The 13,642-nt window shown below is 35.5% G+C and overlaps 1 protein-coding gene across 4 annotated transcripts in view; it reads right to left on the reverse strand.

Moving 5' to 3' along the window:
* The window catches only part of KIF3A (kinesin family member 3A), a 93,206-nt gene that overhangs the window by 16,127 nt on the left and 63,437 nt on the right, over positions 1-13,642 (reverse strand). For 2 of the 4 annotated variants that reach the window (XR_005211388.1, XM_037801521.1), the window contains exon 8: positions 8,754-8,852. Coding sequence is in view for 2 of the 4 variants with exons in the window: in XM_037801521.1 (XP_037657449.1) it covers positions 8,754-8,852 (99 nt within the window). In the remaining 2 variants the exon portion in view is untranslated. Of the gene's footprint in view, positions 1-4,884; positions 4,894-7,062; positions 7,135-8,753; positions 8,853-13,642 lie in introns of all 4 variants that reach the window. The other 2 variants (XM_037801520.1, XR_005211387.1) reach the window with 2 other exon arrangements.

Here is a 13,642-nt window from a genome sequence, read left to right on the forward strand (position 1 = left end):
AACTTTCCAGAAAGAACTGACACCAATCTTACTCAAACTCTTTCAAAACATTGAAAAAAATGGAACACTACCTAATTCATTTTATGAAGCTAACATCAATCTAATACCAAAACCAGGCAAAGATGCTACAAAAAAGGAAAACTACCGGCCAATCTCCCTAATGAATATAGATGCAAAAATCCTCAACAAAATACTTGCAAATCGAATCCAAAGACACATTAAAAAAATCATACACCATGACCAAGTGGGGTTCATTCCAGGCATGCAAGGATGGTTCAACATAAGAAAAACAATCAATGTATTACAACACATTAAAAACTCGAAAGGGAAAAATCAATTGATCATCTCAATAGATGCTGAAAAAGCATTTGACAAAATCCAACATCCGTTTTTGATAAAAACACTTCAAAAGGTAGGAATTGAAGGAAACTTCCTCAACATGATAAAGAGCATATATGAAAAACCCACAGCCAGCATAGTACTCAATGGTGAGAGACTGAAAGCCTTCCCTCTAAGATCAGGAACAAGACAAGGATGCCCGCTGTCACCACTGTTATTCAACATTGTGCTGGAAGTGCTAGCCAGGGCAATCCGGCAAGACAAAGAAATAAAAGGCATCCAAATTGGAAAAGAAGAAGTAAAACTGTCATTGTTTGCAGATGATATGATCTTATATCTAGAAAACCCTGAGAAATCAACGATACACCTACTAGAGCTAATAAACAAATTTAGCAAAGTAGCGGGATACAAGATTAATGCACATAAGTCAGTAATGTTTCTATATGCTAGAAATGAACAAACTGAAGAGACACTCAAGAAAAAGATACCATTTTCAATAGCAACTAAAAAAATCAAGTACCTAGGAATAAACTTAACCAAAGATGTAAAAGACCTATACAAAGAAAACTACATAACTCTACTAAAAGAAATAGAAGGGGACCTTAAAAGATGGAAAAATATTCCATGTTCATGGATAGGAAGGCTAAATGTCATTAAGATGTCAATTCTACCCAAACTCATCTACAGATTCAATGCAATCCCAATCAAAATTCCAACAACCTACTTTGCAGACTTGGAAAAGCTAGTTATCAAATTTATTTGGAAAGGGAAGATGCCTCGAATTGCTAAAGACACTTTAAAAAAGAAAAACGAAGTGGGAGGACTTACACTCCCTGACTTTGAAGCTTATTATAAAGCCACAGTTGCCAAAACAGCATGGTACTGGCACAAAGATAGACATATAGATCAATGGAATCGAATTGAGAATTCAGAGATAGACCCTCAGATCTATGGCCGACTGATCTTTGATAAGGCCCCCAAAGTCACCGAACTGAGCCATAATGGTCTTTTCAACAAATGGGGCTGGGAGAGTTGGATATCCATATCCAAAAGAATGAAAGAGGACCCCTACCTCACCCCCTACACAAAAATTAACTCAAAATGGACCAAAGATCTCAATATAAAAGAAAGTACCATTAAACTCCTAGAAGATAATGTAGGAAAACATCTTCAAGACCTTGTATTAGGAGGCCACTTCCTAGACTTTACACCCAAAGCACAAGCAACAAAAGAGAAAATAGATAAATGGGAACTCCTCAAGCTTAGAAGTTTCTGCACCTCAAAGGAATTTCTCAAAAAGGTAAAGAGGCAGCCAACTCAATGGGAAAAAATTTTTGGAAACCATGTATCTGACAAAAGACTGATATCTTGCATATACAAAGAAATCCTACAACTCAATGACAATAGTACAGACAGCCCAATTATAAAATGGGCAAAAGATATGAAAAGACAGTTCTCTGAAGAGGAAATACAAATGGCCAAGAAACACATGAAAAAATGTTCAGCTTCACTAGCTATTAGAGAGATGCAAATTAAGACCACAATGAGATACCATCTAACACCGGTTAGAATGGCTGCCATTAAACAAACAGGAAACTACAAATGCTGGAGGGGATGTGGAGAAATTGGAACTCTTATTCATTGTTGGTGGGACTGTATAATGGTTCAGCCACTCTGGAAGTCAGTCTGGCAGTTCCTTAGAAAACTAGAGATAGAGCTACCATTCGATCCAGCGATTGCACTTCTCGGGATATACCCGGAAGATCGGAAAGCAGTGACACGAACAGATATCTGCACGCCAATGTTCATAGCAGCATTATTCACAATTGCCAAGAGATGGAAACAACCCAAATGTCCATCAACAGATGAGTGGACAAATAAAATGTGGTATATACACACGATGGAATACTACGCGGCAGTAAGAAGAAACGATCTGGTGAAACATATGACAACATGGATGAACCTTGAAGACATAATGCTGAGCGAAATAAGCCAGGCACAAAAAGAGAAATATTATATGCTACCACTAATGTGAACTTTGAAAAATGTAAAACAAATGGTTTATAATGTAGAATGTAGGGGAACTAGCAGTAGAGAGCAATTAAGGAAGGGGGAACAATAATCCAAGAAGAACAGATAAGCTATTTAACGTTCTGGGGATGCCCAGAAATGACTATGGTCTGTTAATTTCTGATGGATGTAGTAGGAACAAGTTCACTGAAATGTTGCTATAGTATGTAACTTTCTTGGGGTAAAGTAGGAACATGTTGGAAGTTAAGCAGTTATCTTAGGTTAGTTGTCTTTTTCTTACTCCCTTGCTATGGTCTCTTTGAAATGTTCTTTTATTGTATGTTTGTTTCCTTTTTAACTTTTTTTTTCATACAGTTGATTTGAAAAAAGAAGGGAAAGTTAAAAAAAAAAAAAAAAAGAAAAAAGACAAACAAGGAAAAAAAAAAAAAAAAAAAAAAAAGATGGGGTGCCCCCTTGAGGAGCCTGTGGAGAATGCAGGGGTGTTCGCCTGCCCCACCTCCATGGTTGCTGGCATGACCACGGACATGGGGGACTGGTGGTTTGATGGGTTGAGCCCTCTACCATAGGTTTTACCCTTGGGAAGACGGTTGCTGCAAAGGAGAGGCTAGGCCTCCCTGTATTTGTGCCTAAGAGTCTCCTCCTGAATGCCTCTTTGTTGCTCAGATGTGGCCCTCTCTCTCTGGCTAAGCCAACTTGAAAGGTGAAATCACTGCCCTCCCCCCTACGTGGGATCAGACACCCAGGGAAGTGAATCTCCCTGGCAACGTGGAATATGACTCCCGGGGAGGAATGTAGACCCGGCATCGTGGGATGGAGAACATCTTCTTGACCAAAAGGGGGATGTGAAAGGAAATGAAATAAGCTTCAGTGGCAGAGAGATTCCAAAACGAGCCGAGAGATCACTCTGGTGGGCACTCTTACACACACTTTAGACAACCTTTTTTAGGTTCTAAAGAATTGGGGTAGCTGGTGGTGGATACCTGAAACTATTAAACTACAACCCAGAACCCATGAATCTCGAAGACAGTTGTATAAAAATGTAGCTTATGAGGGGTGACAGTGGGATTGGGAATGCCATAAGGACCAAACTCCACTTTGTCTAGTTTATGGATCGATGTGTAGAAAAGTAGGGGAAGCAAACAAACAGACAAAGGTACCTAGTGTTCTTTTTTACTTCAATTGCTCTTTTTCACTCTAATTATTATTCTTGTTATTTTTGTGTGTGTGCTAATGAAGGTGTCAGGGATTGATTTAGGTGATGAATGTACAACTATGTAATGGTACTGTAAACAATCGAAAGTACAATTTGTTTTGTATGACTACGTGGTATGTGAATGTATCTCAATAAAATTATTATTAAAAAAAAAAAAAAAAAAAAAAAAAAAACAATTGAAAAAAAATTAACTCCTATTCCCAATGAATTCCTGGAAAGGTATGCCCATCAGTAACACTATTTCTTAGAAATTTTAAAGAAAAAAGTATAAGTTGAGGTATAAAGGCATGGATTAAAAAAAAAAAAAAATTGTCGTTTCCTTTCCACTTCAGAATTGCAAATATTTAAAGAAAAAAAAGGGCAAATACGTTGACAAAAAAAGTTTGTGTGAAGACATGGATGCTAACAGAATGGAGGAAATGATCTGATCAACACATGAACATTCATACTTTTAGACTTGTAGGGTTCTAACTGTTTTAACAGTTAAAAACATAGTTTCAAAGCCCATTAAAAGGCAGTAAAATAGAAGAATTTAGATGTAAAAATACAAAAGCACATGTCTGTTGATGAATTACTACTATGCCTGAATTGTAGTAAGTAATTCAAAACCGTTCATATTCATTCAACTTTCCTAACCATGCATTTTAAAATCTGACATCACTAAAAGTCACTTTTACATACATTTATTTAAAAGATAACAAAACCAAATTAACCAAACCAAAACGAAAAACCTTCTCTTAATACTGCATGATAGAGGTCAGCACAAAATTTCAGGTAAATAAATCTTTAAAAATCTAAATGCCATAAACAGTATTTAGTTAAGTCAAACAGGAACAGTATATTTTAAATTGCTCTTTGCCTTTGCCATATGCTCTAATGAAAACTGTGATGGTGAATTCTACCAAGGGAAAGTTAAAGAGAAGAATTTCAAGAGAGTGTTAATTGAATTAATTTCATTTTCATTATATGAGCACCAACGGGCATAGATAACCAGGCAAAGGATTCCTGGCTACAAAAAGAAGAAAATGTTTGAATGTGAGAGCATTTATATCTGTATTTCTAAAATTTGTTTTAGTAAGTCTTAAAGAATTTAGGGAAAAAAGGAAGTTTATTTAAAAAAATAAAAAGCTAAGTTCTCCTTGAAGGATTTTTTTTTAATATAAAAGATGGATACTTACCTTGAAAAAAATTATTAAATTAAAAATATGCAATGCAGTTAAATATCAAAGTTCTTTATAAGATAAATAATTGGAGTGCAAATCAATATAAATAAATGTGGAGTGCAAATCAATCACACCAACCTGCTTGATCTTTCAATAAGAAGTAGTAAGCAAATCGTAGACAGGAAGCATGTGCACAGAGATGAGGAAGAAAAAAAAAAGAAGAAAACATTATTTCTTTTGTGAAACAAAGAAAAAATGTACAATAGCATTCACTTATAGTATAAGTATAGAAATAATAAATCAAATCATCATCAAAACTGAAAGAGAGCCCATGTAAAAAGAAAGCATATTCAACACAATGAGTGATGTAATTTAAGAAAGGATAATTAATTTAGTGTCAGATTACAATTCAAATCAATCTCCAAACCTCACAATGATTCCCAAGCTCCTACAATTATAACAGTTCAGCACCATGAAATTATATTAATGATAGACATGGAATTGGGAACCTGCTAAGACCTTAGAAGTCATCTAAAAGGGCAAAACAGAAATATAAGCCAATTAAAAAGTTAATGAGCTAAAGCTAACAAAATTCACACTGTCCATTTCCAAAATTTCCCAATTCAATGTTCCTTCTATTATAAGGACCAATTACAGGTGTGCCTCCCCTTTAAAAAAATCCAACACAGAAATCTCAACCAACAAAATAGATAAATTATAGTGATTTGCACAGATTATTTGATTAATGAAAGGATTTAAAGAATTTTTTAAAACAGCAAGTTGTCCTAAGGCAGTCATACTGCGATTTGTTTTCCAACTTGATTTATATGCAATTTTTTTTCAGAAAAATATTTGTTACATTAAAGTGAAGTACACCTGTATAATAATGAATTTATATTCAGTCTATTAGTGGATTAAGAGTAATCATAATAATGATTTTATAGGAGAAAATGACCAAATGATGATTCAAGCAAAGGATACCTAAAAAAAAAAAAAAAGCCATTCGTGTTTTTAAAAAGGGAGAGTACATACAAGTTACAAACAGCAACCACATGCTGGGAAAACCATCTCTCCACTTTCACTAACACATCCACATCACAACAAAAAAAAAACCCTTAACATTATGTGCTAGTTATACATATAGCAATTAAAACATCTTCAACTTAACAAAGTACAAATCACTTCATAACATATCTTCATATAACTACTCTTTAAGAATTAAGGTGGGTTTTAAAACAGCAAATTAAATTACAATGCAGCTCCCTTGGGTATTTTTCAGTGTTCCGCAGTTTATAATATAAAATAATACCTCTATTTTGTTTTTAAAGAAGTTTCATGTAGTATTTTAAAAGTTATCCTCTGAAATTAGTTGTTTTGGTAAAATGCCTAATAATAGTCAATAGAGAAAAAGATTTCTAGTATTCTTGGAATTTTTCCTCTAGGGAGCTAAAAGCATAAGAACAATAACCGACTGTTCTTGTTATTAGTTTTAGAAAGGCTAAATATATAGATAATGCTTTAAAAGACAGTAAGCTGTAAGCTAGTACAAGAAAGTATCACCTCCCTTTTTTTGCAAATAAAATGTAAATACATAAAATTAAGTGTTTTTCAATTTAATTAAGTTTTAATGAAAAGACTTTAAGTTTGAATAAATCTAGATAGATCCTGTATAAAACTCTTGTAGATCTGAATTCTTGGATCACATCTTAGAAATTTCTATTAAAATCTACTAGGTAATTTAGAAACAGGGATCGATGGCCATTTGAAATAAAATATTATTCAACTTCTCTTTACTTGCTTCAAATTCACATTTTTCTTTATTTGGAAGATGTCTATCTCAAGCTACCCTTAAGAATAGGACACCCACCAAAGTATAAAATCCTTATAACTATAAGACATGTTATAATGGGCACTGATTTACTTCTAAATATAATTTATATTTTTAGAAATTCAGAACTTGTTATTACATGATCCTTATCCTGATTAGGATTAGAAAATTATCATCAGAGCATAAAAAGGAACCCTAAGAATCATTCTTATATACAGCTTACTACTCTCTTTACATTATCTCAATCGCAAAAGCATGAATCTCTCTTCCATTGTCTCAAACATAAGCTTAAGCGTATGTTTTAACAATCATGGTTAACTGGAAGCAATGAAGAGGGGAGACAAAGTCATCACATGCTTTGGTCTACTGAGAAATCCAATGTGTATTCTTCAAGTAATGACAGGGAGCAGTGCAGCATTTCTCAAATGAAGCTTGTGGGTTATGGAGAAGACAAAGCTCTGTTAGAGAATTTAAGGGCTACCACTCACTAGGCAAGAACTTATCCAGAGGTTTCTCTATGACAGAACATGTGGAGTCTGAACTACTGCTGCTGCTACTGCCTGGAAGACAAAGAAATGAGCCCAACGGGAACCAAAGAAAGAGGAAATAAGAATATGAACACATTCACAGAGAAAAATTCAGTTTCAGAAGAAAGAATTTTAAAGGACAAATTTTGTATTAAAGAACCAAAATGTTTTCCCCCATAAAATCAGTCAAATATTCCTACTTTATTTATAAAACTATTCAGGGGAATTAGAAACTATATTCCTTTAAGCATCTCCTGTAAACAAACCCCACTACTCACCTAAAACATAAAAATTTAGAGGGTTGAAATGACAAGAATAAAAAATAAGTTTGATATTTGGTGACACTGAAGCCTATTTAAATCATTTAGGTTGACGAATTGAAGGAACTGAGTTTTAAAATGTAAAAATAGTCATGCATTATTAAAATTATAGGAATGACACATTACCCTTCAATATAGCCAGGTTGGTCTGTCTCTAATTTCACTCTCTCCCCTCCAAAATATCAACTTACCAGATAACATATTAAATAGTAGCATTTTTATCTATTGAAATTTTGTTTCTAACATATCTAGTATCTGCTTCAGCTTTGAAAAGAATAGCTTAGTCTGTGAAGAAAAAAATAGGTGGAAACACAAAACCATTTCTCTAATTCAGGGGACGGCACGTTTTTTTCAGTAAAGGGCCAGACAGTAAACTTCATATGCTTTGCAGGCTACACAGTCTCTATAGCAAAACCAAACTTTGTCATTGCAATGTAAAAACAGCCACAGCCTTATGTGAAGAAATGAGCATGGCTGTTATAGAAAAAAATTTGTTACAAAAATAGGGGTGGGCTGGATTTGGCCCATAAGCTGTACTTTGCCAACTCTTGCTCTAAATCATGTTTTTCCTATCATTTGAAATTATAAAATTTTTACATTTTTAAAATTTAGGACTCATGATCAAGAAGAGATGGGTTTATTTCCAGCAAGATCATTTTAACAAGGCAAGCAAAATATGTACCAGCTTAAAAACAATGATCCATGTTAATGGAAGAGAGTTCTAAAATAAGTAAATATTTAGGGTAAAAACGTTTGAAATATAGATCATTACAATATGTCTCTCTGTCTCTTTACATGTTATTCTATATCCTTATCCCAACAGTCTTAATTCACATTTGGCAACAAATGCCCACAACAGGATAAGAATGAGAGTACATTTTCTAAAGGAAAAAATAAAATTCAAAAATAGTATCTTCATATAAATTTATTATTTAAAAATTCAATGATTTCTAAAGACTAATCTTGCTTGAGGAAAGCGCCACAATTTCCCAATTTACTAAGAAATCTAGGCTCCAAACATGGAATGAAAACCCTTACATAAAATTAAAACCCTACCTGAAATTTTAAAATGGTGTATCCACTATCATGAATCTTATGATACCAAATTCTAAAATGGTATTCAGATGCTGCTAGGAAAAGGAGATCAGTATAGGAAAACAAAATAATGCAAAATTAACTAGAATATGGCATGCTTCCTCTCTTCTAATCATTACCATCATTAAAAATGGCAAAATAAAAAGGCTTGTGCTCTACTGCCTTAAGGAATGCTAAACCTTCAATAGGTCATAATCCTCTTAATTTCTATAAATTAGAACATTACAAGGAACTTACCCCTTCTTTTTTTTCTTTTCTCTCCATCTTCTCCAATCTCACACTCTTCATCCTCCTCCTCCTCAGACCCACTGATATCAGAGCCTGATATTTCTTCTCCTTGGGGAAAAATTTAACACCATGAATGATTTTACCCTATACCGAAGTCACTGGCTATTTAAGAAATGGTTACATCAATACTATTTGTTAAGCTTCTGTTGCCTCAATCAAACCTTACTTAAATACTCCTGAACAGGAGACCTGATATGCTATCCCCAGAAATGGATATGATAGACACAGATGCTTTATTTTTAAAGTTCCAAAAGGAAAAATTAAATACTGATCCACTTAAAATTTCAAATCCTTAGTTTAAGTACAGTTCTAAATACATATAAAAATTACATGCTAGAGTTATTTTCTCCTCAGTTTTTCTGTTAAGATTTTAAATTACTCATTCAATCTGTATATTTTCATGAGCCATAAAATAATCATCTAACATAGCAATCCCACTTTTAGGACTATATTGCAAGAAATACACACTTCAAAATAAGAAAAGCTTAATTATACAAATGTGATGACAGCTACATATTAACTTAAAAATGAAACAAAAATATCCAATGAAAAGTAATGATTAAACCAATATTAATACAGAGTGGTACCATCTTACCTTTAACACAGTTAGTTTAAAATATTGTCCATATATGAAATGTCTAAGAAAACAAAGGTGATTGAGGGGAAAAAAAGTAAAATATAAACTAATCACAACCAAATAATAACCACATCTATAAAGGATGGAAAGAAATCACAGAATCCTGGAAAAAGGAATTAGTTAAAAATATTTTCATCTTTGGCTCCAGAAGCAAAATGTCTAGGTTCCAAAAAAAGATTAAAAATATACAAAGAAACAGGAAGCGATAACTCATGCAAAGCATTAGAAACCATCAATGAGGAGGACCAGATTTGGGCTACACCAAAGACTTTTCTCAAATGGTCCTAAATATGCTCAAGGAACTAGAGGAAAACATGGATAAAGAACTAAACGGGCCACTTGCCTCTGAACTTTCCTTTCTTGTGACACTGCCCACATGTCCTCTCATGTGTATCGAATAAATTTTCTATAACTTACTCTTAAAAAAAAAAAAAACAACTAAAGTAAATTAGGAAAATGATAGAGAAACACAAAGAGAGCATTGAAATGGATAGAATGGAGCTAAGATGGCGGCATAGAGAGGAGTGGAAGCTAGTCAGTCCCCCTGGAACAACAAATAAACAACAGGAACAATTAGTAAATAACCTGGAATAACTGCAGGGAGAGAAATGTGACTGTCCACTCATCATACACCAACCTGAATTGAAAGGAATGCCTGAGATCACAGCATAAAATCTGTAAGTAAAAACTGCGGACTCGAGCTGACACTCCCTCACAGAAGCCTCGCGGTGCTAGAGAGCAGCACTCTCTGAACAAACGAATAACCTCAGCCCAGCACCAACTGGGGTTTTAATGTTAACCGCTCAATACAGACAGTGAATCCCCAACAAGCAGACAGGCTTTTGGTGACAATGACCTTGGAGAGTCAGGGGACGTATCTGTCTTGGGGCGGGGAACCCAAAGGATCGTGTGCTATCTCTGGCCGATGGGTGAACCTGGGGGCTGTAGACTGACCCTGAAAGGGGGCTTTCTGTCCCTTTCTCTCTCTCTCGACCTGGGCAGCTCAGTGGAGAAAGCCTCAACCATTGTCGGCTTGCAGTGCTCTATAGTAGAGAAAGCCTCAGTCATTTTAAACTCTCAGCGCTCTGACCCAGACAAGAGTGGAGATAGCGGAGTCAGAGAAACAAAGAATCTACTTATATGCAAATGACTTCTCTCTAGGGGCATATCTTCCCAAGAGTAAAGAGGTGGGGCCTAACTCTACTACCCACCTTCCATTCAGAACCAGCCCCCAGAGCCTGGGGGAAAACAGCCATGGGCCACACATCCTTACACCAGTCTGGAGTGACAGGTTGACGGGCACCACCTACTGGGCAGAAAAGCACAGGGTGTGTCAATCATCTAAGACACACCATCAGGGAAACTGGATACTGAATATTTCTTTTCTGGGACCTGAGCCTGTTCTGGTCGGGGAAAACCTGATTGGGGTAACCAAGGAAACCAGATACCTAGACGTCAGAAAACTACAACTTATACTAAGAAACACGAAGTTATGGCCCAGTCAAAGGAACAAACTTACACTTCAACTGAGATACAGGAATTTAAACAACAAATGCTAAATCAATTCAAAAAGTTTAGAGAAGATATGGCAAAAGAGATAACGGCTATAAAGAAAACGCTGGGCGTACATAAGGCAGAAATCGAAAGTTCGAAAAAACAACTGGCAGAATCTACGGAAATGAAAAACACAACACAAGAGACGAAAGACACATGGAAACATACAATAGCAGATCTCAAGAGGCAGAAGAAAACACTCAGGAACTGGAGAACAAGGCACCTGAAAGACTACACACAAAAGAACAGATAGCGAAAAGAATGGAAAAATATGAGCAATGTCTCAGGGAACTTAAGGACAAAGCAAAATACAAGAATGTATGTATCACTGGTGTCCCAGAAGGAGAAGAGTAGGGAAAAGGGGCAGAAGCAATAATAGAGGGAATAATCAAAGAAAATTTCCCATCTCTCATGAAAGACATAAAATTACAGATCCAAGAAGCTCAGCATACTCCAAACAGAATAGATCTGAATAGAACTAAGCCAAGACACTTAATAATCAGATTATCAAATGTCAAAGACAAAGAGAATCCTGAAAGCAGCAAAAGAAAAGTGATTCATCACATATAAAGGAAGCTTGATAAGACAATGTGCAGATTTCTCAGCAGAAACCATGGAGGCAAGAAGGAAGTGGTGTGACATATTTAAGACACTGAGAGAAAAATCGCCAACCAAGAATCCTATATCCGGCAAAATTGTCCCTCAAATATGAGGGAGAGTTTAAAATATTCTCCAACAAACAGACAATGAGAGAGTTTGTGAACAAGATACCTGCTCTACAGGAAATACTAAAGGGAGCGCTACAGACAGATAGGAAAAGATAGGAGTGAGAGGTTTGGAACACACTTTTGGGTGATGGTAGCAAAACAATGTAAATGCACTGAACAAAGATGACTGACAGTATGGTTGAATGAGGAATGTTAGGAGTATGTGGGACACTAGAAGGAAAGAGGAAAGAAAAAGACTGTGAATGTATAACTGAGTGAAACCTAGTGCTCAACAATTGTGATAAAATGTACAAATATGTTTTTCCATGAGAGAAAACAAATGAATGTCAACCTTGCACAGTGTTAAAACTGGGGTGGTCCAGGGGAGTGAATCTCCCTGGCAACGTGGAATATGACTCCCGAGGAGGAATGTAGACCTGGTATCGTGGGACGGAGAACATCTTCCTGACCAAAAGGGGGATGTGAAAGGAAATGAAATAAGCTTCAGTGGCAGAGAGATTCCAAAAGGAGCCGAGAGGTCACTCTGGTGGGCACTCTTACACACAATTTAGACAACCCTTTTTAGGTTCTAAAGAATTGGGGTAGCTGGTGGTGGATACCTGAAACTATCAAACTACAACCCAGAACCCATGAATCTCGAAGACAATTGTATAAAAATGTAGCTTATGAGGGGTGACAATGGGTTTGGGAAAGCCATAAGAACCACACTCCACTTTGTCTAGTTTATGGATGGATGAGTAGAAAAATAGGGGAAGGAAACAAACAAACAAACAGACAAAGGTACCCAGTGTTCTTTTTTACTTCAATTGCTCTTTTTCACTTTAATTATTATTCTTGTTATTTTTGTGTGTGTGCTGATGAAGGTGTCAGGGATTGATTTAGGTGATGAATGTACAACTATGTAATGGTACTGTGAACAATCGAATGTACGATTTGTTTTGTATGACTGCGTGGTATGTGAATATATCTCAATAAAATGAAGATAAAAAAAAAAACCTGGGGTGGTATTGGGGAAAAAAATACAATCAATGCAAACTAGATACTATAGTTAACAGAAACACTGTACTATGCTTCCTTTAATTTAACAAAGGCAATATACCAAAGCTAAATGCCTATAAGAGGGGGACATAAGGAAGGGGTATGGGACTCTTGGCATTGGTGATGTTGTCTGACTCTTCCATCTTTCCTTTTGTTGCTTTTTAGCTTTCATTTTTTTTCTTTTTCTTTTTCTTTTGTCTCTCTACCTTCTTTGACTCTTCCTCCTCCTTTGTGGAAGAAATGGAGATGTCTTATTATATAGACAGTGGTGATGGTGGTGAATGCATATATACTTGTTTATACAGGGAACCATTGATTGTTTATTTAGGACAGGATGTACAGTGGGTGAACAAAACCGTCTTTTTAAAAAAATGGGTCGATGAAGAAACCTTGAGGGCACTATATTGTGTGAAATAAGTCAGACGTGTAAAGACAAATATTGTATGGTCTCACTGATAGGAACTAATTATAATATGTAAACTCACAGACATGAAATATAAGTTATCAGGCTACAGAACAAGGCTAAAGAATGGGGAGCGGTTGCTTATTATGAACAGAATGTTTAACTAGGTTGAACTTAAGTGTCTGGAAATGGACAGAGGTGATGGTAGCACGTTATTGTGAGAATAACTAACAGTGCTGAATGGTGTGTGACTGTGATGGAAAGGGGAAGCTTAGAGTCACGTATGTCACCAGAAGGAAAGCTGGAGGTTAAAATACGGGAATGTATAAAAAAGTGAATCTTGTGGTGGACAATGTCCGTGATTAACTGTATAAATATTAGAAATCTCTTTCATGAACTTGAATAAATGTATGACACTATAACTAGAAGTTAATAACAGAGGGGTACATAGGAAAAAAATACCTATTGCAAACTATGT

This window comes from Choloepus didactylus, chromosome 13 (genome assembly GCF_015220235.1).
Source record: "Choloepus didactylus isolate mChoDid1 chromosome 13, mChoDid1.pri, whole genome shotgun sequence".
In the NCBI taxonomy this organism is placed as follows: Eukaryota; Metazoa; Chordata; class Mammalia; order Pilosa; family Megalonychidae; genus Choloepus; species Choloepus didactylus.